General features: G+C 39.8%; 1 protein-coding gene across 1 annotated transcript in view; it reads right to left on the reverse strand.

Annotated features, from left to right (window-relative positions):
* Positions 1-27,403, reverse strand: part of CRHBP (corticotropin releasing hormone binding protein) — a 75,431-nt gene that overhangs the window by 12,564 nt on the left and 35,464 nt on the right. Inside the window, exon 6 of the mRNA XM_053700454.1 lies at positions 17,574-17,694. Coding sequence (XP_053556429.1) covers positions 17,574-17,694 — 121 coding nt within the window. The remainder of the gene's footprint in view (positions 1-17,573; positions 17,695-27,403) is intronic.

Genomic DNA, 27,403 nt, shown 5'->3' on the forward strand with positions numbered 1-27,403 from the left:
CAGAGAGCCAAAGAGAAGGGGGGGGCAGAGAGCCAAAGAGAAGGGGGGGGGGCAGAGAGCCAAGGAGAAGGGGGGGCAGAGAGCCGAGGAGAAGGGGGGGGGGCAGAGAGCCAAAGAGAAGGGGGGGGGCAGAGAGCCAAAGAGAAGGGGGGGCAGAGAGCCAAAGAGAAGGGGGGGGCAGAGAGCCAAAGAGAAGGCGGGGGGGCAGAGAGCCAAAGAGAAGGGGGGGGCAGAGAGCCAAAGAGAAGGGGGGGCAGAGAGCCAAAGAGAAGGGGGGGGGCAGAGAGCCAAAGAGAAGGGGGGGGCAGAGAGCCAAAGAGAAGGGGGGGGGGCAGAGAGCCAAAGAGAAGGGGGGGGGCAGAGAGCCAAAGAGAAGGGGGGGCAGAGAGCCAAAGAGAAGGGGGGGCAGAGAGCCAAAGAGAAGGGGGGGCAGAGAGCCAAAGAGAAGGGGGGGCAGAGAGCCAAAGAGAAGGGGGGGGCAGAGAGCCAAAGAGAAGGGGGGGAGAGAGAGCCAAAGAGAAGGGGGGGAAGAGAGCCAAAGAGAAGGGGGGGAGAGCCAAAGAGAAGGGGGGGGGAGAGCCAAAGAGGGGGGAGAGAGAGAGCCAAAGAGGAAAAAGAGCCAAAAAGGAGAGAGAGCCAAAGAGGGGGGAGAGAGAGCCAAAGAGGGGGGAGAGAGAGCCAAAGAGGGGGGCAGAGAGCTAAAGGGGGGGAGAGCCAAAGAGGGGGGGAGAGAGAGAGCCAAAGAGGAAAGAGAGCCAAAGAGAGAGACAAAGAGGGGGGAGAGAGAGCCAAAGAGGGGGGGGGCAGAGCCAAAGAGGGGGGGGAGAGCCAAAGAGGGGGGGGAGAGAGCCAAAGAGGGGGGGAGAGCGCCAAAGAGGGGGGGGGAGAGAACAAAAGAGGGAGGAGAGAGCCAAAGAGGGGAGAGCAAAAGAAGGGGGGGGGAGAGCCAAAGAGGGGGGGAGCCAAAGGGGAGGGGAGAGCCAAAGAGGGGGGAGAGAGAGAGCCAAAGAGGAGAGAGAGCCAAAGAGGGGGGAGAGAGAGCCAAAGAGGGGGAGAGAGAGCCAAAGAGGGGGGAGAGAGAGCCAAAGGGGGGGGGGGGCAAAGAGGGGAGAGAGAGAGCCAAAGAGGAGAGAGAGCAAAAGAGGGGAGAGAGAGCAAAAGAAAGGATGGAGAGAGCCAAAGAGGGGAGAGAGAGAGCAAAAGAGGGGAGAGAGAGAGCAAAAGAGGGGAGAGAGAGAACAAAGGAGAGGGGGGAGAGAAAGCAAAAGAGAGGGGGGAAAGAAAGCAAAAGAGAGGGGGGAAGAGAGAGCAAAAGAAAGGGGGGAAGAGAGAGCAAAAGAAAGGGGGAGAGAGCAAGGGGTGGGACCGCTGTTCTGAAAAAAAATGGCCCGTGTACACGGGCTTTAGTACTAGTATATCATAAATTGATTAGTTATTTAAAGCTGCATCTATATATTGCTTCAACCGGTATTCATACTGCTTTATATACAGCAATGGGGTTATGATTTGTGCACTTTTATGTCTTATTTGTAATATTACATATACGTGGAAATCCTATGACTTTATCAAGATGTATATATTATCTTTTTTGAGATAGTGATATTATTCATATGTAAATTTCCATAGGATTTATTCATGGTTAATGTATATACTTAGGAAATGTTTTGATGTTGTGAATTGTGTTTGCTCATATTGTGTATATAGGTATCCAATCAGGTATTTTATTACTGTGATGTAATGATCTAGCTCAGCCTTAAATGGGCATATGAGCTGATCCCCAGGTAAGAAGTGATCAAGTGCACCTGGTGCACGAAACATGTCTGCATGGGGATCTGCTCACTTGCCTGGTTGGTAGAGCTTTTGCTGGCTCTGTACAGGACATCCTGGTTTTGTCCTTTTTTAAACGTTATGGAATAAAGTTGTTTTTTACTTTTTTACTTTGCTGTCTGGAATTCGTCATCATTTTTCATATGGTATAGTGCTTTTTTTAGCACTTTGATTACTACTCTCTCTTCTCACAGAGCGCCTTCTCTGCACCTTTTGATCTATATATATATCTCTCTCTCTCTCTCTCTCTCTCTCTATATATATATATACATATATATATATATATATATATATATATATATATATATCTATATATATATATATCTATCTATATATCTTTCTCTCTCTATATATCTCTATATATATCTTTCTCTATATATATATATCTATCTCCTCTCTCTCTCTATCTCTCTCTGTCTCTCTCTCTCTCTCTCTCTCTCTCTATATATATATATATATATCTTCCAGTGAGAAAACTCAACATGCTGATATCACACAGCAATATGGTTTTAAGTTTAATATTTTATTTTTATTTCTGTTCCTTTTCTTTGTAAAATGCAATGAGCAATCCTTAGGTTAAATCAATAGTGATTTTATTTTTGTCCTCATATTACAAGTTGAAAGTTATATATTAGTGCTTGAGCGAAAGTCTAGGGTGCCCTAACATCTGGATGTTAAATAGTGTGATGCGCTAAAATCCCTCACATAATACATTTCTATGAGGGTGTGCTGAAAAACTAATTTCAAGAGCTGAGCCGAAGGTCAATACGTCAATACTGTATATATATATATATATAAAAATAAATAAATATGTATATAAGAATAAATAGAACATATTCTGCTATGTGAAGAACAATGGAATGGGAAATATTCATATTTCATGTAGGGTTAGCGCTCTTGAGAAATCGTGTTCGGGTATGTGCGTGAGTAAGAGTGTTTTTCCCAATTTTAGTGCTCCATTGAAGGGGCAATATGTTAACAAGGTTACAATATTCCAAGTTCGGCTTTTTGCGTGCGTCAAATTAGTGCTATAAACGTTTTCAGCAAAGAAGTGGGAAATGGCTCAACAGTTAAGGAGATAAAGTGGCTTCTTCCAAGGATCTCTTTTTAGGAGTACTGCACACATCTGAAGCCACATAGAAAAGAAAAGAATAGTTCAGTCAACACAGTATGTAATCCAGTAGTCTGCACTTGGATGGGATGCATAGGATCTCCCAGACAGACAGAGAAAAAACAGGCATTGTTCATGTAGTCAAAATTTTAGCAGGTTAGACTTTTGAGAGACCACCAGTGTTATGGGGAGCAGAATTAATTGACTCAGTCCGCTCGACCTCATTAAATACATACGCTGTCAGCATTTAACATTGCACAAGTGAAATGCTTCTGCAATGCTGCCCCCTGTTCACTGGCGGCCAATCAGCCGCTAGCAGGGGCTGTCAATCATCCAGATCGGATCTGGATGATTTCAATCTGCCACCTAAAAGGTGGCGAACAAGTTAAGTAGCAGCAGTCTTATGACCGCTGCTCCTTCACTTCTGTTTCAGGCGAGCCTTAAATGATGGGGCTCTGAAGCGGCATCCGCTGCTTAATAAATGGAGCCCCAAGTGTTTAGACAGAGGACAAATCTGTAAATGTAGTGGAAGTCTGCACAACTGGTCTGACTTTCAACATTTTCTCAACCACTTACAATAGATAGAAGTGAGAGAATTGTGAAGCCGTATTTTATAGCAGTCTCCAGATATAGACTTAGAGTCAGACAAATTCTGCAATTAGCTAAATCTATCTTCTGGACATTACAAAAGCAGGTGGTAGCAATTCTGCTTTATTGACCAGTATTTACTTGATTTTCTCTTCCAACTAGGGGTTAGACCACAAGTGGCACGCTAATTAAAGCACGCAAGTGATATGGGTTATTTATCAGCTTTTTACGCGAGACAAAAATAGCTTGAATATAAAAAGTTGAATTGAGGAAAATCGAATTTAACGCTCACCGGGTTAGCGAGACTTCAGAGGTCGCGCAAAGGGTAGGGAAAGAACAATGTTGCATAAAACACAAATACAAGTAAAAGTACAGTTACACTCATATAAATTATTTAAGAAAAAAATATTTAAAAGGGCTCAAAGATAGATGGTATATGTTAAAATAAAGGGCTGCAATGGGCTTTAACGTATATATGCATACATACACATGTGTACATATATGTGTGTATGTATATAGATATATATATATATACCTGTGTGTATATGTATATCTATCTATCTATGTGTGCGTGTGTACAGATGTATGTATGTATGTATTTATATGTGTGTGTATATATATATACATATATATATATATATATATATATATATATACAGGGAGTGCAGAATTATTAGGCAAATGAGTATTTTGACCACATCATCCTCTTTATGCATGCTGTCTTACTCCAAGCTGTATAGGCTCGAAAGCCTACTACCAATTAAGCATATTAGGTGATGTGCATCTCTGTAATGAGAAGGGGTGTGGTCTAATGACATCAACACCCTATATCAGGTGTGCATAATTATTAGGCAACTTCCTTTCCTTTGGCAAAATGGGTCAAAAGAAGGACTTGACAGGCTCAGAAAAGTCAAACATAGTGAGATATCTTGCAGAGGGATGCAGCACTCTTAAAATTGCAAAGCTTCTGAAGCGTGATCATCGAACAATCAAGCGTTTCATTCAAAATAGTCAACAGGGTCATAAGAAGCGTGTGGAAAAACCAAGGCGCAAAATAACTGCCCATGAACTGAGAAAAGTCAAGCGTGCAGCTGCCAAGATGCCACTTGCCACCAGTTTGGCCATATTTCAGAGCTGCAACATCACTGGAGTGCCCAAAAGCACAAGGTGTGCAATACTCAGAGACATGGCCAAGGTAAGAAAGGCTGAAAGACGACCACCACTGAACAAGACACACAAGCTGAAACGTCAAGACTGGGCCAAGAAATATCTCAAGACTGATTTTTCTAAGGTTTTATGGACTGATGAAATGAGAGTGAGTCTTGATGGGCCAGATGGATGGGCCCGTGGCTGGATTGGTAAAGGGCAGAGAGCTCCAGTCCGACTCAGACGCCAGCAAGGTGGAGGTGGAGTACTGGTTTGGGCTGGTATCATCAAAGATGAGCTTGTGGGGCCTTTTCAGGTTGAGAATGGAGTCAAGCTCAACTCCCAGTCCTACTGCCAGTTTCTGGAAGACACCTTCTTCAAGCAGTGGTACAGGAAGAAGTCTGCATCCTTCAAGAAAAACATGATTTTCATGCAGGACAATGCTCCATCACACGCGTCCAAGTACTCCACAGCGTGGCTGGCAAGAAAGGGTATAAAAGAAGAAAATCTAATGACATGGCCTCCTTATTCACCTGATCTGAACCCCATTGAGAACCTGTGGTCCATCATCAAATGTGAGATTTACAAGGAGGGAAAACAGCACACCTCTCTGAACAGTGTCTGGGAGGCTGTGGTTGCTGCTGCACGCAATGTTGATGGTGAACAAATCAAAACACTGACAGAATCCATGGATGGCAGGCTTTTGAGTGTCCTTGCAAAGAAAGGTGGCTATATTGGTCACTGATTTGTTTTTGTTTTGTTTTTGAATGTCAGAAATGTATATTTGTGAATGTTGAGATGTTATATTGGTTTCACTGGTAAAAATAAATAATTGAAATGGGTATATATTTGTTTTTTGTTAAGTTGCCTAATAATTATGCACAGTAATAGTTACCTGCACACACAGATATCCCCCTAAAATAGCTATAACTAAAAACAAACTAAAAACTACTTCCAAAACTATTCAGCTTTGATATTAATTAGTTTTTTGTGTTCATTGAGAACATGGTTGTTGTTCAATAATAAAATTAATCCTCAAAAATACAACTTGCCTAATAATTCTGCACTCCCTGTATATATAAACATAAATGTATACATATATAAACAAATAAATACATATGTACACACATATATACATATGTACACACATATATACATACGTGCATTGGAGCCCTTCACAGTAAAATACCTGAAAGCATGAAAAATATTTTTTGTTCAATATTAATATTTAATGATCCTTTTTACTATGTATTTACTGTAAATATTTCACATTACAATGTTAATCACATAGAGGAATATGTAGGGAGTATTTTAAAATAGATATTCCTATATATATATATATATATATATATATATATATATATATATATATATATATATATATATATATATATATATATATATATATATATATTTACAAAAAAAACATCAGATATATATATATAAGAATATTTATTTAAGAGTAAATAGAACATTTTCTTCTATGTGAAGAACATTGGAATGTGAAATATTCATATTTCATGTCGGGTTTATAGCGCTCTTGAATGAACTGGGTCGGGTTGCACTTTTCACGCTCCATTGAAGTTTCTAGGAGAATTAACACGGCCACAATATTCGAAGTGCAAATTTTTGAATGTGCAAAAAGCCTCCGTCCAGAGAAGTTAACGTGCATGAAGGAGCGCAAAACAGCACCCCACTCGTAATCTAGCCCTAGGTTCACTGTGGATGCTCCCTGTCTAGAGTAGACCTTATGATATTCTAATCCCTCTTACCTCTGGATATACAAGCCCTGAATTTCACAGCTGAACAGCACTGTTTGGAATGTGTCCTTGAAATGATATAAAAACCCACATTTTTCTTTGATTCAGACAGAGCATTTAATTTTAAACTTTCTAATTTACTTCAGTTATCAAATTTTCTTTGTTCTCTTGCTGTCTTTTGTTGAAAAAAAGCACAGGAGAGTTCACCTGTCTGTAGCACTATATGGCAGCAGTTTTGTTAGAATGTTATCCATTGAAAGAGCACTTTATGGCAGCACTATCTCCTGCCATGTAGTGCTGCAGATGCCTACCTAGGTATCTCTTCAACACAGAATATCATGGGAACAAAGCACATGTGAAAAAACTTTTTTTTTTTTAAATGGTCTGCTCTGTCTGAATCCCAAAAGAAATGTTTTGGGTTTCATATCAATTTATTTTTTCATTTAAAATGTAGATGTCAGGGAGGGGAGGAGTCTCATGCTCACATGAATCTATAGAGTTTCAGGCTGTGTGGTTTGGCTAGTTAGGGAACTAAAGCCATATATATTAAAAATTATAGTAAGGGGGGCAGAGCAAGCCGGGCATCTGAATGGTCGCACATAGAAAGAGCTCTGCTTTTACAGCATAAATAACTCTATAATGGACCATCCACTTATTACCAAAACCTCTGAAAATAGTGACTAAGGTCATTGAAAACCACATAAGGAGACTTGAGGAGGTTGAACTGAGCCGAATGGATACTGGGATGAGCTTTTATGCTACCCGCGGATTTTACACTATTTCCCTGAAGAGCGGTCATTTTAAAACTCGCATGGAGTCTCCATGAGTATAGCAGAACTAATAGCCTTTACCCGATCCGGTACATACCAGCTATATAGGTGCAGCTCCCTGACTCCTATTGGTGCCAGACCCCGAGTAGGAGACTGCAGCATCACACTTTTTGTGAGACTTTATGTGAGCCCTGCTAGTGCAGCAACAACCCTCTGCAGACGGAAATGGATGCAGAGGCGCAGATCATCGATGGCTTAATACATAGATTAGATGCGCACTATAATATTCTATCATGGGAAATCAAGTCGGCTACCTCCCCTTTACGGGGATCTCCAGTAGAACTCCCGGAAACAGCTGATGACAACATATCAGTTATCGGAGGCCCTGGGCAGCGGTGTGTGGGACCTGTTAATAAGAGAGACGCAGCTGCTGATAGCTACAAAGAAGACACCACTCACCACATCATGCCGGTAGTTACAGAGAGTTACAGAGGATATACACATCGTGGGCTTGGTCACCCCTATGCTATCTGCCCTCTGAAGCAGAGACTATCTAAGACCTCCGACTACAGCCGCATACTCATTCACATGATGGACAGTACTACGCTTCTCTCCCAGACCTGGGTTTGGGACACGACTCTGCAACAACCACCGGATTTGAACTCTACAAAGATAGGTGTAGGTTAGAGTACTGACACTACAAGTACTCGAGGAGAACTATATAAGGCTCTATTTATGTTATACTGTTTATCTGGTTGCGACTGAATTTTGTTCTGGTATACTATTTTCTGAGTCTTTTGTTATATTTCCATTTTTTATTATTATACTATAAGACATAAAATGTATTAAGTTACAGGTTCAAAGTCATAAACACTGTAGTTGGTATATATATCTGCCCACTAGTTTTTCACTGTTTACATATTGTATTAGTCTCATGTGATGTTTGATCCTGTCGTGGTATTTACTAATGTTAGCCACATATGCCAAACACATACGTATGACAAATGGTGCCACCTTTTGTTGTTTAAGGATCAGGTTCTCATATATTGCTATTATATTCTAATATACACTTGTGGTTAGGAATTACTCCACACATATATCGTTATATGGCAAGCCATAAACCAATATACCCACTTATTTGAATAATACAGTGCGTCACTATCTACCTACATAAAACTCTGGGTTTTAGGCTGGTCACTAAGGACTATTACTTGTTTTTTATGACTTTCCTCCCTATGTTACGCTCTTACGGCTAGATTTAGAGTCCACAGAATGGCTGCGTTAGGCTCCAAAAAAGGAGCGTAGAGCATATTTAACGCAACTTCAACTCTCGATACCAGAGTTGCTTACGGACGCGGCCAGCCTCAAAAACGTGCTCGTGCACGATTCCCCCATAGGAAACAATGGGGCTGTTTGAGCTGAAAAAAAACCTAACACCTGCAAAAAAGCCGCGTTCAGCTCCTAAAGCAGCCCCATTGTTGTCTATGGGGAAACACTTCCTACGTCTGCACCTAACACCCTAACATGTACCCCGAGTCTAAACACCCCTAACCTTACACTTATTAACCCCTATTCTGCCCCCCCCGCTATCGCTGACCCCTGCATATTATTTTTAACCCCTAATCTGCAGCTCCGTAAACCGCCGCTTCTTACATTATCCCTATGTACCCCTAATCTGCTGCCCCTAACACCGCCGACCCCTATATTATATTTATTAACCCCTAATCTGCCCCCCACAACGTTGCCTCCACCTGCCTACACTTATTAACCCCTAATCTGCCAACCGGACCGCACCGCTATTATAATAAAGTTATTAACCCCTAATCCGCCTCACTAACCCTATAATAAATAGTATTAACCCCTAATCTGCCCTCCCTAACATCGCCGACACCTAACTTCAAACATTAACCCCTAATCTGCCGACTGGAGCTCACCGCTATTCTAATAAATGTATTAACCCCTAAAGCTAAGTCTAACCCTAACACTAACACCCCCCTAAATTAAATATAATTTTAATCTAACGAAATTAATTAACTCTTCTTAAATAAATTATTCCTATTTAAAGCTAAATACTTACCTGTAAAATAAATCCTAATATAGCTACAATATAAATTATATTTATATTATAGCTATTTTAGGATTAATATTTATTTTACAGGTAACTTTGTATTTATTTTAACCAGGTACAATAGCTATTAAATAGTTAAGAACTATTTAATAGCTAAAATAGTTAAATAATTACAAATTTACCTGTAAAATAAATCCTAACCTAAGTTACAATTAAACCTAACACTACACTATCAATAAATTAATTAAATACAATTCCTACAAATAAATACAATGAAATAAACTAACTAAAGTACAAAAAATAAAAAAGAACTAAGTTACAAAAAATAAAAAAATATTTACAAACATTAGAAAAATATTACAATTTTAAACTAATTACACCTACTCTAAGCCCCCTAATAAAATAACAAAGACCCCCAAAATAAAAAAATGCCCTACCCTATTCTAAATGACTAAAGTTCAAAGCTCTTTTACCTTACCAGCCCTGAACAGGGCCATTTGCGGGGAGTAGGTGTAATTAGTTTAAAATTGTTGTAATATTTTTCTAATGTTTGTAAATATTTTTTTATTTTTTTTTACTTAGTTCTTTTTTATTTTTTGTACTTTAGTTAGTTTATTTCATTGTATTTATTTGTAGGAATTGTATTTAATTAATTTATTGATAGTGTAGTGTTAGGTTTAATTGTAACTTAGGTTAGGATTTATTTTACAGGTAAATTTGTAATTATTTTAACTATTTTAGCTATTAAATAGTTCTTAACTATTTAATAGCTATTGTACCTGGTTAAAATAAATACAAAGTTACCTGTAAAATAAATATTAATCCTAAAATAGCTATAATATAATTATAATTTATATTGTAGCTATATTAGGATTTATTTTACAGGTAAGTATTTAGCTTTAAATAGGAATAATTTATTTAAGAAGAGTTAATTAATTTCGTTAGATTAAAATTATATTTAATTTAGGGGGGTGTTAGTGTTAGGGTTAGACTTAGCTTTAGGGGTTAATACATTTATTAGAATAGCGGTGAGCTCCAGTTGGCAGATTAGGGGTTAATAATTGAAGTTAGGTGTCGGCGATGTTAGGGAGGGCAGATTAGGGGTTAATACTATTTATTATAGGGTTAGTGAGGCGGATTAGGGGTTAATAACTTTATTATAGTAGCGGTGCGGTCCGCTCGGCCGATTAGGGGTTAATAAGTGTAGGCAGGTGGAGGCGACGTTTAGGGGCAGATTAGGGGTTAATAAATATAATATAGGGGTCGGCGGTGTTAGGGGCAGCAGATTAGGGGTACATAAGTATAATGTAGGTGGTGGTCGGCAGATTAGGGGTTAACATTTTTTAATCGTGTGGCGGCGATGTGGGGGGGGGCTCGGTTTAGGGGTACATAGGTAGTTTATGGGTGTTAGTGTACCTTAGAGCACAGTAGTTAAGAGCTTTATGAACCGGCGTTAGCCCAGAAAGCTCTTAACTACTGACTTTTTTCTGCGGCTGGAGTTTTGTCGTTAGAATTCTAACGCTCACTTCAGACACGACTCTAAATACCGGAGTTAGAAAGATCCCATTGAAATGATAGGATACGCAATTGACGTAAGGGGATCTGCGGTATGGAAAAGTCGCGGCTGAAAAGTGAGCGTTAGACCCTTTCCTGACTGACTCCAAATACCGGCGGTAGCCTAAAACCAGCGTTAGGAGCCTCTAACGCTGGTTTTCATGGCTACCGCCCAACTCTAAATCTAGGCCTTAGTTACTTAAGAACAGATGGCCAGTTGAGACTCACTTCAAGGTTCTGTATTGGTTTACATACTCTTGTTATGTTGGGATGATGTATTGCTACACTATCTGTTTTAGCCTTAAGGAGAAGATTTGCTGAACCCTACCCATATTGGTCACCTCAGATTGTTATATTAAGAGATCAAAATGGAAATCTTAGTTGTAAAGCAGTGTTAGTTACAACCCTCATTATTTATTAGTGAAAGCCTCTAATCATGACAATAGCTATACTCTATTGATGCTATTATATCTAAACTAACTAACATTGAGAAACCGTCTGTTACTCTATAAACCGTGACTTTCTTTAGAACCCCTCTCATGTTTATCATATAAGCTTTCTCACTAATTGTCTCCTAGTTCAAAGGTAATCAGATTCACTTCAATACTCACATTCTGACCTACATGGACTGAGATGGTGAGACATCTCCCCCATACTGTAGAGCAGATATGTAATGCCTCTTGTTTGGAGTTTACGATACATATAAGAGCTTAGTTGTGTTTATTTCATTAAAGCATCTATGGCTACATCAAATAGCACTTAAGCCACCTTATTTAACACCAAATATTTGTTTTACGCCCAAATGGACTGGAGGTCTAAAGGATTGGCTAGATAATCTCTCTAACTCCGCCCCCTCCCTCAGCCCCTCCCTCGGGCCCTCCTCCCTTTCTCTCCCTCGCCCCCTCCCTTTCCCTCCCTCGCCCCCCCTCCCTTTCCCTCCCTTATCCCTCACTTTCCCTCCCCTCTTTACTTTCTTAATTAGAGCAGCTCTTGCCCGCTGTATCTCTTTCTTCTTTTTCCACCAAGTCATAACGCTAACTCCCTGTAGTGCTTTAACCTACTCTAAATAACAAAACTATGCTATGGTCTATATTGAGACCCGGGGACCACCTTCACTTCTAATTTAAAAAAAATGAGGTCTCATGATGATATGTCCGGACACAGATACTTACTATACATTGGTCCATTATGCCACTGACCCTAAGTATCACATAGGATACAATAAAAACTCTAAATATTATATTATAACCATTATTGGGTACTATTCTCTTATTACAGAAACTGTTATGTGATATAATTGAAGTGGAAGTTCTCTTTGGAATGTATAGTTTTTGAGATGCCAGGGTTTTTGGCATAGCAACTCTAATAATAATGTATAGGCTTTGGTGTTTGGACTAAAATTCTACTTTATCTATGTGAAATGTATAATCACACTCACCAATTTCAATTTGTGCATGGACATACTTCTTGTCATTATTTGTGATGTTGTTACTACTCGTTACATCAATAAAAAAATATATTTAAAAAAAAATTAAAAAAAATTATAGTAAGTATGATTTAATATGTTGTTTGGATGACTAATAGTATGTCCTAGAATGATAACTAAAGAGTCAATGGTGTCACCTATAACCAATCCATGTAGGCTTTAATTTTCGTTAGTGAGAGAGTTTGTTCCTAAGAAATTTGTGTGGGTGATAAGTAGGATTCCCAGTTGTCCTCCACAAAAATACTGGACAATCTGTCTGTGACTGGGCACAATGGTAGTTAAGATCACACAGACCCCCCCCCCTTAAAATTATTATAATTATTATTATTATTATTATTATTATTATTATTATTCATTTGTAACTTTTGAGACTTTGCAGTGCAGAATCAAATGAGTGAGTGCAGAATCAAATGAGTGAGTGCAGAATCAAATGAGTGAGTGCAGAATCAAATGAATGAGTGCAGAATCAAATGAGTGAGCCTGCAACCACAAATTAAAAAAAGCAGAAACTGCTTCTTTAGCCTCTTTACCTCTTTACCACATCAGAACTACAAGATAAATCAACCCAACACATAAATTGACATGCCAGGGGGGGGGGGGGGGGTATTGCACAAGAGAGTTACATTTTTACACTCAATGCTGCATAGCAATTGCAGACAGACAGGTTCTCTACTTGAGAATCTGTCCACCTGCAATCTTCATACATTTTTCCCTATGAGTTAGACAAATTTGCCACAGCTTAAAGGGACACTGAACCCAATTTTTTTCTTTCATTATTCAAATAGAGCAGGCAATATTAAGCAACTTTCTAATTTACTCCTATTATCATTTTGTCTTTGTTCTTTTGAAAAAGCAGGAATGTAAGCTTACGAGCCAACCCATTTTTGGTTCAGCACCTGGGTAGCGCTTGCTGATTGGTGGCTACATTTAGACACCAATCAACCAGCGCTTCCCAGGTGCTGAACCAAAGATGAGCAGGCTTGTAAGTTTATGTTCCTGCTTTTTCAAATAAAGATACCAAGAGAATTAGGAAAAATTGATAATAGGAGTAAATTAGAAAGTGTTCAGTAACCCAAAATTGTTCTATCATGGTTCAGATAGAGATTAAGAGAATACAATTTTAAACAACTTTCTAATTCACTTATATTATCTAATCTGTTTCATTCTCTTGGTTTTATTTGTTGAAGGAGCAACAATAGACTGCTAGTTTCTAACTGAACACATGGGTGAGCCAATGACAATCAGTATATAGATATGCAGCCACCAATCAACAGCTAGAACCTAGGTTCTCTGCTGCTCCTGAGCTTGCCTAGATAAACCTTTCAGCAAATGATAACAAGAGAAGGAGGCAAATTAAAAAATAGATGTAAATTGGAAAGTTGTTTAAAATTGTATTCTCTATCTGAATCATTAAATAATTTTTTGGGGTTTCATGTCCCTTTAAATTTTCAAAGATAGCAAGAATGATAAAAAAAAATATTTGTTGTAACAGGACAACTGTCAGTCTGTCATGTTAGTCACTTGTTTGTATCCAAGGCATCTGATAAAAACTGCTTAGTAAATCTATATAGAAAAATCATTCAAGCAAATAGATTCCATTTGGATCCATGGATTTGGATAAAAAAAAACCTTCCAAAATAAATGAAGGAATTAATGATGGTGCAGGAAAAAAATAGTTATTTTGTTCATGCCATTTAAAATGTTGCTCTAGAATTTTCTTATATATTATAATATGTAGATGATCCATTTATTTAGCTAATCTGGAATTGTTTTTGTAAAAATGTATAGTTTTGCTTATTTTTAAGTAACATTGTGTTGATTTTCAGACTCTTTTGCTCTCTCTCTCTCTCCCGCTCTTTTGCTCTCTCTCGCCTCTCTTTTGCTCTCTCTCCCCTCTCTTTTGCTCTCTCACCTCTCTTTTGCTCTCTCACCTCTCTTTTGCTCTTTCTCTCCCCCCTCTTTTGCCCTTTCTCTCCCCCCTCTTTTGCTCTCTCTCCCCCCTCTTTTGCTCTCTCCCCTCTCTTTTGCTCTCTCTCCCCCTCTTTTGTTCTCTCTCCCCCTCTTTTGCTCTCTCTCCCCCTTTTTTGCTCCCTCTCCCCCTCTTTTGCTCTCTCCCCTCTATTTTGCTCTTTCTCTCCCCCTCTTTTGCTCTCTCTTCCCCCTCTTTTGCTCTCTATCCCCCTCTTTTGCTCTCCCCCCTCTTTTGCTCTCTCTCCCTCCTCTTTAGCTCTCTCTCCCTCCTCTTTAGCTCTCTCTCCCCCTCTTTTGCTCTCTCTCCCCTTCTTTTGCTCTCTCTCTCCCCCTTCTTTTGCTCTCTTTCTCCCCTCTTTTGCTCTCTCTTCCCCTTCTTTTGCTATTTCTCCCCCTTCTTTTGCTCTCCTCCCCCTCGTTTCCTCTCTCCCCCCTCTTTTGCTCTCTCTCCCCCCTGTTTTGCTATCTCCCCTCTCTTTTGCTCTTTCTCTCCCCCTTTCTTTTGCTCTTTCTCACCCCCCTCTTTTGCTCTCTCTCCCCCTCTTTTGCTCTCTCTGCCCCCTCTTTTGCTCTCTCCCCCCTTCGTTTTTGCTCTCTCCCTTCTCTTTTGCTCTCTCTCCCCCTCTTTTGTTCTCTCTCCCCCCCTCTTTTGCTCTCTCTCCCCCTCTTTTTTCTCTCTCTCCCCCTCTTTTGCGTTCTCTCCCCTCTCTTTTGCTCTCTCTCCCTCTTCTTTTGCTCTATCTCCCCTCTTTTGCTATCTCCCCCCTATTTTGCTCTCTCTTTCCTCTCTTTTGCTCTCTCTCCCCCATCTTTTGCTCTCTCTCCCCCCTCTTTTGCTCTCTCCCCCCTTCGTTTTTGCTCTCTCCCTTCTCTTTTGCTCTCTCTCCCCCTCTTTTGTTCTCTCTCCCCCCCTCTTTTGCTCTCTCTCCCCCTCTTTTTTCTCTCTCTCCCCCTCTTTTGCGTTCTCTCCCCTCTCTTTTGCTCTCTCTCCCTCTTCTTTTGCTCTATCTCCCCTCTTTTGCTATCTCCCCCCTATTTTGCTCTCTCTTTCCTCTCTTTTGCTCTCTCTCCCCCATCTTTTGCTCTCTCTCCCCCCTCTTTTGCTCTCTCCCCCCTCTCTTTTGATCTCTCTCCCCCCTCTTTTGCTCTCTCTTCCCCCCTATTTTACTCTCTCTCCCATCTCTTTGCTATCTCTCCCCTCTCTTTTGTCCTCTCTCTCCCCTCTTTTGCTCTCTACCCCCTCTTTTGCTCTCTCTGACCCTCTTTTTTTTCTCTCTCTCCCCCTCTTTTGCTCTCTCTCCCCCTCTATCCCCCCTCTTTTGCTCTCTCCCCTCTCTTTTGCTCTCGCTCCCCTCGCTTTTGCTCTCTCTCCTCCCTCTTTTGCTCCCTCCCCCATCTCTTTTGCTCTCTCTTTTGTTCTCTCTCCCCTCTCTTTTGCTCTCTCTCTCTCCCTCTTTTGCCCTCTCTCTCTCCCTCTCTTTTGTTCTCTCTCCTCTCCCCCATCTTTTGTTTTCTCTCTCCCTCTTTTGCCATCTCTCCCCCTCTTTTGCTCTTTCTCCTCACCCACATTTTTTTCTCTCCACCCCTCTCTTTTGCTCTCTATCCTCCCTCTCTTTTCCTCTTTCTTCTTCCTCTTTGTCGCTATCTCTTGGCCATGCCCACTCCCACCTGGCCACGCCCCCATCGTGGATGCTTCCACAGGCCATGCCCCCTTCACATGCACACCCGGCCATGCCCCTTGTCATGCCAACCGGCCACGCCCCCTAACGACTCTCCCATCCAGCCTGACAAACATACCTAGCCTTTTATTATATAGGATTATACTTTATAGTAGTGTCTATTACATGCAGTTATATGAAAATTGGTGTATAATGCCCCTTTAAGGTGGGAAAGGGTTTTCTTCAGGTAGAAGTGTTCAAACATTTAAATTTACACTTTTCAGTAACTATATCACGCCAATTTCATTCTTAGTTAATTGATTATTGTGCCAGTAAACAATTAGGCAAGCTTAAAGGACCAGTCAACACAGTAGATTTGCATAATCAACAAATGCAAGATAACAAGACAATGCAATAGCACTTAGGGGCATATTTAACAATGTGCGAGCAAACATGATACGAAGTAGCGGATAATGTCCGCTGCATATCTCTGCCCATCGATAAATGCTGACAGCGTACTCTGTCAGCATTTATCATTGCACCAGCAGTTCTTGTGAACTGCTGGTGCAATGCCGCCCCCTGCAGATTCGCAGCCAATCGGCCACTAGCAGGGGTTGTCAAACAATCCTGAAACAAGGGGCCTCAAGCTCCATACGGAGCTTGATAAATATGCCCTTTAGTCTGAACATCAAATGAGTAGTAGATTTTTTTCTGACAATTTTAAAAGTTATGTCTATTTCCACTCCCCTTGTACCATGTGACAGCCATCAGCCAATCACAAATGCATACGCGTACCATGTGACAGTCTTCAGCCAATCACAAATGCAAATACGTATAGGCTGTGAATTCTTGCACATGCTCAGTAGAGCTGGTGACTCAAAAAAATTAAATATAAAAAGACTGTGCACATTGTGTTAATGGAAGTAAATTGGAAAGTTGTTTAAAATTACTGCTCTTTCTGAATTATGAAAGTTTAATTTTGACTCGCGTGTCCCTTTAACTTTTGTTCTTTGTCAATCCTGAACTCATAAGTAAAAAAAACTAAATCTTTTTTCTGCTGCTGCCGACTGATTACATTAGCACTATCTACTACTGTAACTTTATTTAACTTTACGCTACTTCTTTTGGGATTCATAGAACATACAATTTTAATCAACTTTCAATTTACTTCTATTATCAAATTTGCTTCATTCCCTTGTTATCCTTTGTTTAAGCAACATTGGCATCTAGCTGAACACATCTGGTTAGCGGCTAACCGTTAGCCAACCACAAGAGACAAATGTGTGTGCAAGCACCAATCAGCAGCTAGCTCCCACTAGCTTAGGATATGTGTGTATTCTTTTTCAACAAGGGATACCAAAAGAACAAAGCACATTTGAAAATTGAAGTGAAAATAAAAATGTCTTAAAATGACATGCTCTATCTGAATCATGCACGTTTAATTTTGCCTTTCCTATCCCTTTAATGAGTTCTCAGTTAAATGCTACAAGCACAACAATGCATAAACAATTATTCTCAATAAGTTGCTTTCTCTAGCATCTAAGAGGTACATGATTAAAAGGGCAATAAAAGCATGCTCTGATCTGTTAGAACATTTTCTGAAAACTGATAGGTAGTATGTTAGTATTACTCACCTGATCCATGAAATGAGTGACAAAGATCAGCCAATGGAAACATCTTGGAAGGATCTAGTCCGGCACCCCCTAAGAGTTCTACAAAATCTCCAGCTTCACTGCACCCTATAGGTGGTGGCTTCTGTAAAATAATTAAATAATATGCTAAAAAAAACTGTGACATAGGGACAGCATAGGCTAGCATGTGAAATATTGTATGTAGTGTAGAATGTCTTAACGAAATAGTTTTAACACAAGACATTTTACAATTGTTAGCAGTTTACAAAATGATAAGGCCTTTTGACAAAACATGATTTGATTGGAAACTAGCTATCCTGTGTAGGTAATAAGAAGATTTAAAAAAAAATCCAATTAAAAAATGCTTAAAGGGGGGGGCGGAGCTTGGCCGCACTGGGTAATGGCCGCGTTCTAGAGAAGCTCCTGGGCCCTCTTTACCCAGTCGGCACTAAACAGCATACATGCAGGGGAGAAAAAGCTTCCTATGAAGGGACCAAGCTACGGTGATTAACCGGAGACCACCGGACCGCTACTAAACAGTCAGCTAACAATAACAAATACATCGGAACATCTTGTGCGCTATACCGCATGTACAAGCGAGCGTAACATCAGACAGCTAGAACGTGGAGCGGCTGGATCCGCTGCACTTAAACCGCCCGAAGATCGCCGTGGAGGCATCAGGTGAGCGCCTAACCGATAACTAGCACAGCACGACACAGGCCTGCACTGAGAGACCACAAGACAGTAGTGAACCAACGCAGCCTGTTAAACATATTAACTGCCCACAATACATATAAGGGGGAAAAAGAATTAGTGCCCACGCATAGGGGACAAATGGATAAATAAATAAATGGACTTTGGTACAAGCGTGCCGGAAAGAAAGGACAGAACTTATGGTCCACGTGGCATCAGATATTCACCCCTACACAGCCACTTTACGCACGAGCAGAGTGCCTGCATCTAAATAAGAGAGATCATAACCTGGGAATCCGTTGGGAGACAAGATATACCCCTATTTATAGCACAAAATATAAGCTGCATTTAACAACCTATATTAACATCTAACGTGGAGGGCTGACTTTTATGAAGAACACTTATACTCATAGTGCATAACTGGCGAATGTAGCACACAGGTGCAATCTCACACGCAGGGAGAAATAGCAATATACAAAAACCTTGGGTATGCCAGCAAAAAAACAACCTAAGACAGACACCACAGCGAAACTAAAAAGAATAAACCAATATCTGAAGCCTATAGAGAACTCCAGAAATCAGACCACAGACTCTACAGAAATGGCCCTCAAAACAGCGCAAGACCCAGACCTGCAGTCTGCCAGTGCTTCATGTGACATCACTAAAGCAGACTTACAATATTTAGCAACCAAAGATGATATTTAATCTGCTATGTCTGAAATGAAAGAAATGTTTAATGAGATGAAAAAAGACATTAAGAAAGTAGAAAGAAAATTGTCAACCCTAGAAGAGGGGCATAATGTGGTAACGCAAGACATTCAGCACTTGTCCCAGCTTTCCTATGATCAAGAAGAGGTTATACACAACCTCATGGAGAAGGTGGAAGACCTCGACAATAGAGGGCGTCGCAATAACTTGAGGATAAGAGGTGTTCCCGAAAGCATTCACCCTCCTGCAATACCGGGATATTTGCAAGACCTTTTTAGAACCATAAAGGGAGAAAACATGGCCCCAACTGTTACTCTTGAAAGGGCCCACAGAGCACTAAGAGCTAAACCTCCGGCAAAGGCCCCTCCGAGAGACATCATCGTAAAATTCCTTAATTTTGCAGAAAAAGAGGAAATATTAAAGCACTCACGTCAGAAAAAGCAGATCACACATGCTGGAATTGATATCCAGATCTTAACAGATTTGAGCCCAGCTACTCTTCAAAAGCGCAGAGACTTGCAACCTGTGACAACGGTTCTGAGAGCCCAGAAGATCCCATATAGATGGGGGTTCCCAGTGAGCCTTGTTGCTACAAAGGGAGATAAATCAGCAGTACTTCGCACATTAGATGACATCACAGCTTTCAGCGAAGCTTTACAGATAGAGATTCCAGTCCCCATGGATCTACCTCAGCCACATTCAAGTAGAAAACTCTTCACAACAATATCCAGAGACAATCCGAATCCACCCTTCTCTAAGTCCACAGAAAACTAAGATGTCATCCTGAAGAGAAACCCTGTCACTGGGTTTTTTGTTTTTTTTCTTTATTAGTCTTTTTATTGAAAATTTTTATGAATAAAACCAATACAAAATCAAAGAGTGTAACATCAACGCTGTGATTACATATTTCTTGACATGTCAATGAAAGAAGAAACAAACTCAAAGTCATTAGTTCATTCTAGTATTACAGCTGTTGTGATCTAAGTCCATTCACACAATTAGAATTACTACTTTGATAAGATTCTGGAGTTTGATTTAGTCATGATCACAGCGTTGGCATTAGTATTACCATGTGAGTACAATAACATGAATATAACAAGAAACACGAAACAACTACTTCCTGCAGAGAGCGCCTTGTCTTGTTCTCATCTATCTAATATTCGGGATTGGCTAGTCAGGTAACTAAAGAACTTGTTATCTATATGTGTTTAAAGTTGTTTGATAGCTCCGAAATAAGACTCCCAGTAAAACCACATGTCGTTGTATGTTGCCAATTGGTTTGTTTTAAAATAATAATATCTTTCTAGCAATAGGGCTCCTTTCACCCTTTCCCTCAACTCATCTATTGTAGGGATCTTGTCAGTTCGCCATGCAGCTGCTATGAGCTGTTTAGCTGAATTAAGCATAATATGGCCAAGGTCCCTTCTTATTTTACATTTAATATTACTTAATATATTGAATAGACAGATTTGGGGTGAGAGGGCAACATCGCAAGCTAAGGCCAGATTTATTTCATCTACTATCTTTCCCCAATATGTGTTTATTGTAGGACATGACCACCAGATGTGGCCCATAGTGCCTACTTCTTCCCTACATCTCCAACATTTTTCATTGGCTAAGGGAAAGAGATGTTTCATTCTATTTGGTGTTAGATACCAACGAAACAATACTTTGTAATTTGTTTCTAAAGCTGCCGTAGTGTGTGCTGAGTGAGCTATGGTCCTAAATATATTTTCCCATATCTTAGGATCTTGAGGTCCCAGTAGATCTCTCTCCCAACTTTTCACATAATTATGGGGGTTGGGTTTTGTGGCTGAGAGCAACAGTTTATACATAGAGGAGATAATCCCTTTTGGTGTAAAGCTAGATAGGCACATCTGTTCAAATATCGTTAGGGGCCTTGTCAACATTGTTCTGTTCCTGTGTGTCATGATGTAGTGGCGTGTCTGATGGTACCTCATCCACTGACTAAAAAACCGCCCACCCAATTCTTGTAGGTCATCAATAGGCAACAATTTCTCCTTTCTGAGTAATATTGTGACTGGAATGTGACCCTTTAGACTATTGTCACCCTCTGTATTATACTTCTGGCCTTCTGGAAACTCTGGGTTAGCTAGAATTGGTGTCAAAGGTGAATGGGCACTGGAGATTCCCTTATATCTATCTCGGATGTATATCCAATCTGATATAGTCGACACTACAGTGGCTGTGAAAGTGTTCTGAGATTTAGCTAAAGCTGTAGGCAACCAGCACATGCCTCCTAGTTGGGGTACCCCTGAGATGTCATGTTCTAATTGTATCCAGTGTTTAGAGTCACAACCATTATTTCTACTCCATTCTAAAATTCTTTGTAGGGAAATAGCTTGTTTATATAATAATATATTAGGTACTCCCAGTCCTCCCGAGTCTTTATTAGCATACAGTGAGATTTTGGATACTCTTGGCGGTTTCCCTTTCCATATAAAGCTGTTCATTATTTTCTGTATTTTTCGTATGTATATGAGAGTATGTGGTAAGGGTAAGGTTTGTAATATATACAAGACTTTTGGCAGGAGTACCATCTTAACCGTATTCATTCTCCCTATCCAGGATATATTTTTAGACATCCAGGATGATGCCTGAGTAGAGATTGTTTGTAATAGCTTAGTGTAGTTAATAGTGCGAATTGAGTCCAGACTGCTTGTTAAGTGTATACCCAAATATTTTATGGCTTTCGTCTGAATCGCGAAATCACATTTATTTTGTATAGTAGTGATAGTGTTTTGGAGAATATGTAGCGGCAAAATTTCCGATTTATTAGTATTTACTGAAAAGTTTGATACTTCTCCATACTCTTTCAGTTCCTTCTGCACCGCGGGGAGAGACCTCAAGGGACTTGACAGAGACATCAGAACGTCGTCTGCAAACATGGATAACTTATATTCTCTGTTTTTAACAATTATACCTCCAATGTTTTCGTTTAGTCTAATTTTACATGCAAAAATTTCTAGTGATAAAATAAATAGTAAAGGGGACAGTGGGCAGCCCTGTCGGGTACCATTTCGGATTTCAAATTGTTCAGAGAGAGTACCATTTATTCTAATTTGAGCTGTGGGGAAGGAATATAGGGCCATAATTTTGTTTATAAATGCCTTTGGTATATTAAATTTGGTGAGTACTGATTCCAGAAAGGTCCAATCTAGTCTATCGAACGCTTTCTCAGCATCCGTTGATAATAGCACTGAAGGTATTTTGTTCTTATTGATAAATTCTATGATGTTTAAAAGTTTCACAGTATTGTCCCGGGCCTCTCTCGGCGGCACAAAACCCACTTGGTCTGGAGAGATTAATGATGGGAGAAGAATGTTTAGCCTAGAGGCCAGGACCTTGGCAAAAATTTTTAGATCAAGGTTCAGTAAAGAAATGGGTCGAAAATTAGCTGGGGTGTTGGGCTTTTTCCCCGGTTTGGGAAGGACTGTGATGACTGCTTGTAACATCGTTTCCGGTAGGTCGTCCCCTTTGTCTATTTGTTGGAATGTATTTAGTAGGTGGGGTGTCAATATATGTGAATATAGTTTATAGTAGGAACCCGAGAACCCGTCTGGGCCAGGTGCTTTTTCAGGTTTTAATGACTTTATTGCATCACTGATTTCCTTATGGCTTATTGGTGCCTGTAAAATTTCACTGTCCTTTTCTGAAATGGTTGGGACCTTAGCTGTCTTTAAATATTCATTACATTTATTTTTGTGATCTATTTGGGACCTGTTAGGGAAGAGGTTATATAGTGTGTGGTAATATTGTTTAAATGTGTCTGCTATCTGTTTGGTATCTTCTACTTTCTCCCCTCTAGAGTTATTAATTGTGTGGATATAAGTTTTTGCTTGTTTGGTTTTAAGTAGTCTAGCCAACTGTCTGCCAGGTTTCCCAGCCTCACTATAAAATTTCTGTTTAAGTTTGAAAGCTATTCCTTGGGCTTTGATATGTAGGTGAGAAGTTAATTTTGATCTGTAAAATTTTAATTGTTGGAAAATAGAATCATTTTGTGGATGGAGTTTGTGTAAGTAATCTAGTTGTGAGATTTCCTTGGCAATGTGTTGATATTCCTCCCTCTGTTTTTTTATTTTTTTGGCTCTAATTTGGATCAGTAAGCCTCTTATGTAACTTTTATGTGTTTCCCACACTATTGCTGGTGGCATATCTTCTTGGACATTTCTATGAAAAAATTCTTGTAATTCAGTTTCCAGAGTCTTATGTGTCTCTGGATCTAGAAGCAATGATTCGTCTAATCTCCAACTGAATTCTCTGATTGGGGCTGATGGCCAATTGATAGAGCATCTGACCATAGAGTGGTCTGACCATGCAGTGTGTGTAATATTCGTTGTAATTGCGTGGGATAGGGTAATGTGATCAAGAAAAATATAGTCAATCCTTGAATGGGATTTATTTGGACTGGAAAAAAAGGTGTAATCTCTCCGTACCGGGTTGGCTACTCTCCAAGGGTCATGTAGTCCAAGTGTCTTAACAAGATTCCACATGGCTTTAAGTTTGCTATGTGCGATGTGTATATTTGGGTTGGAGCTGTCTAATTTAGGATTTAAAGGCAGATTAAAATCACCCATAACTATCAGTTGTCCCTTTTGTATGTCTTGTATTAGAGGTATTATTGATTTATAAAAGGCTGCTTGTTTCTGATTGGGAGTGTAGATATTAACTAGCGTGACTACTTTATTATATAGAACACCACATACCGCTAGGAATCTGCCATCTGTGTTTTTTTTCTGATCAATTAATTGGAAAGGTATGGAGCTACGTATAAGGATGCTAACTCCATTTATCTTTTTCGTAGGGTGAGAACTATGGAAGTGTTGAGAGAAGTTATTATAGAAATATTTGGGGATGGAGCCTCTTTTGAAGTGTGTTTCCTGCAAACCTATAATCTCCCCTCCCTTTTGTGCTATGTCTCTCATAGCTAGCGATCTTTTATTAGGAACATTGAAACCTTTTACATTTTGTGTGACAAAATGAATATTTTTATCTGTCATAGTGTTACCTTATCAGCTCCTACTCTGTGCTCATATAACATATTGATCCCGGAAATGATGTTTCGTCTCTGCAGTATGAAACCTATACATAATCTAACAACAAAAACTATAACAAAACAATAGAACATTAAAACATGAAAAACATAAACAATTTTAACTCTATATAAACAATAGAGGGAAATAGCAATGAATTCCTGGGAGGAAAACATTCAGCCCTCGAAGTACAGCTATGCATATGACATTCTATCTAACCTGTCAAATTTTCAGTTGGCATGAGATTTTGAGATACGAATAACTAGTGTTTATAGTAAGACCTTTGAAGCCATCTTGAGGTCTCTTTTATTAATATGCGTGAGGCTTTTCTCACTCTGGTAACCCAAAATATCCATAGAATCTTCTTTTTTTTTTTTTTTATAAAAGGATACTGTCCACCAATTCAGGCTTTGAAGTCTGAGGAAGAAGAGTTCTTTGTTCGACCGCTGCGAACCATCTGCCACTCCTTACGTTGCGGTAGTGAGGTTGTTTGTGAGATAGAAGTGACAGTGGAGTCCTGTCCATTAACAATGTACCCATCTGGTGAAGGAATTTCCAGCTTCCTGCAGAAGTCTTCGATTTCTGTGATAGATGAGCAAATTGCTCTCCTATTTTTCCAAATGACTGTGAGTTGGAAAGGATGACCCCATCTATAGGGTATGTTTCTGGCTTGAAGATGTTTTGTGAGGATTGAGAGTTCTTTTCTCCTGGCCAGGGTTCTAGCCGATAAGTCAGCGAAGAATTGCAAAGTAGCTCCATCTTTTTGTATAGGTCTCTTATCTCTAGCTGCTTTCATGAGGCGCTCCTTCATTTGATAATTTGTTATTTTTATGATCACATCTCTGGGAGGTGCCGCTTCAGGGGGTCTGGATCTTAAGGCACGATGGGCTCTGTCTATTCCTACTTCAGAATTATCTGTAGGGTCTCTGAGCTGAGAGAATAAGGATTGTAGGTATTCTTGTAGAGTTGAAGAGTCGACTGTTTCCGGGATACCACGTATCCTGATGTTGTGCCTTCTGGACCTATTCTCTAAGTCCTCTATTTTATCTTCTAACTGACGGACAGTTTGGTCTTGAAGGTCCAGATGATCATTCACTTTTGAAATGCATAAATCATGTTCCTGAACATGTTCTTCCAAAACATTAACTCGATTCCCTATTTCTGTGATATCTTTTTTCAGTTCTGATATTTCATCTTTAATGCACTGTTTTACTTGAGTAATGAGTGAAGAAAAATCTTGCTTTGATGGTATAGAAGAGATCACTGATTGTGGAATAGAGACCATGGTATCTTCCCCATCTGAAGCAGAGTCAGAGGAGCTAGATGAATGTAGGAATTGAGATTTTTGCGGTGTAATGGGGTCATCTAGTGGTGTGGGTAAAGCTGCTGCTTTAAGGTATTTATCCATTGAAGGATTGCTTCTGTTCCCATTTTTGTTTTGTTTAACTTTTTGTGGATCTTTTTTTGGCGACATTTTGATTGCAGGTGTCACTGTAGCTTTTGAAGTTTGCTCTAAATGTGTGTTATTTTCTGTAAGTAATGCCTCAGTACAGTTGGCAGTGGCAAGACATATAGATTTTCAGCCAGTCTCAGCAATAGGAGCAAATATCTTGTTGAGATTGTGATTGCATATATTTTCAGCTGGGTTATAGACAGAGATTCCCCCTGTGTTAATGCATAATAGATTCTAGCCTCAGTGTTAATAATGCTGCATGTCAGATACAGCTATGAAAGAATTAAATCTGTATTCTCATGTAGATTCTTGCAGTATTCTTATTTAAACAATTTCAGCTTCATTGCAATCCCTACCGGAAGGGCATAGATTAACTTAACCTTTGTTCTAGGTTTTTGTTAGAGGGGCCCATCGATAAGCCTAAACAACTGAAGATATACCCCCTCATTTCTGGATATACTGAGTATGAGAGAAAATCTCCTGTAAGCTCTGTCTGTACCAAACATGCGCTGGGTATTTTATGTCTCTATTCAGATCATTACCAAAGTCTGTCTCTTTATTGGTCTGCATCCATGATGCCCTTGTCTGCAAAATCCCTGTCACTGGGTTTTTACTATCCACTTAATAACATGGACATGTTGTATGTTGTTATTGAGAATAAGCAGATGGCCATAAACTCAGCGTTCCCAGGACAGATGAGTATATTGCTTATGTAGCTGTTTAAGATAGTATTGTTTAAAAATATCATCTAACTGCTTAACTTGATCCTTAAATCTGTTTATTTATGTCTTGTGAATAATGAGATCCAAGTATAGACAATGAACACTACTAAACTACAAGCTCAGCTCTAAGAAGTAGTGTACCCTTTGCATGCTGTACTTGGATTTTATATTCACAACCCCCTGCATGCAGGGATCTCATGTGCTAGCATGAGTGACCTATATTTATTTTATCTTATGTTTGGTGCCCCTGGGAGAGGGGGCCCCTTCCCTCAATTTGCGCACCAAGGTTATAAAAGTTTTGATTTATTGTTTAGCTTAAATTATATTTACCTTTGTGCTACCAAGATACCTATACTGAGCTTTACTTATTTCATTGTTGCTGGCATTTGATTTCCTTCCCCTACCTACCCCCTACCCCGACTTAATTCACAGGGCATTCCTAAAGGCCTAGTCATTAGGCGATACAACACTCATATAACTACTGGAGTTAGGTGGGAATACCCATATAAAAAGCTTATAGTCCGCAGCACGCACTAGCATAACTCACAACTTGGATATGGCTTCATTCCCCAAAACACATAAGATTAACATCTTATCGGTTAATGTCAAAGGGTTCAACATCCCCCAAAAAAGGTCAATCATCACACATGATTTAAACAAACTGAAAGGGGACATAGTCCTACTTCAGGAAACACATTTAAAAAAAGGGGCCGAACCAAGATGGTTTAACCGCTCATACCCCACCGCTTATTTTTCCTCTGGTCCAACGAAAAAATGCGGAGTGGGAATCCTCATCAGACAAAATATACCTCTGAAAATTACAAACATAGAAAAAGACACAGAGGGTAGACTACTTATATTGAATGGCTTATTACATGGGCGGCCGATTACAATAATAAACGTTTATTTTCCAAACAGAGCACAGGCATCATTCATGCGGACTCTGTCCGGAAAAATTTTAGACAATATGCAGGGGGTGACTTTCTTGGGCGGAGACTTAAACGTACCACTTCACCCAGAAATAGACACATCAAGAGGCATCTCCAACATACCCAGAAGAGACATCAATCATATAAATAGCCAAATAAACACATTAGCTTTGTATGATACATGGCGTACATTCCATCCATCGGTCAGAGACTATACTTTTTTCTCTAACCCGCATGGTATATACTCAAGACTCGACTATATATTTACCGACTC

This window comes from Bombina bombina, chromosome 2, assembly GCF_027579735.1.
Source record: "Bombina bombina isolate aBomBom1 chromosome 2, aBomBom1.pri, whole genome shotgun sequence".
Taxonomy (NCBI): domain Eukaryota; kingdom Metazoa; phylum Chordata; class Amphibia; order Anura; family Bombinatoridae; genus Bombina; species Bombina bombina.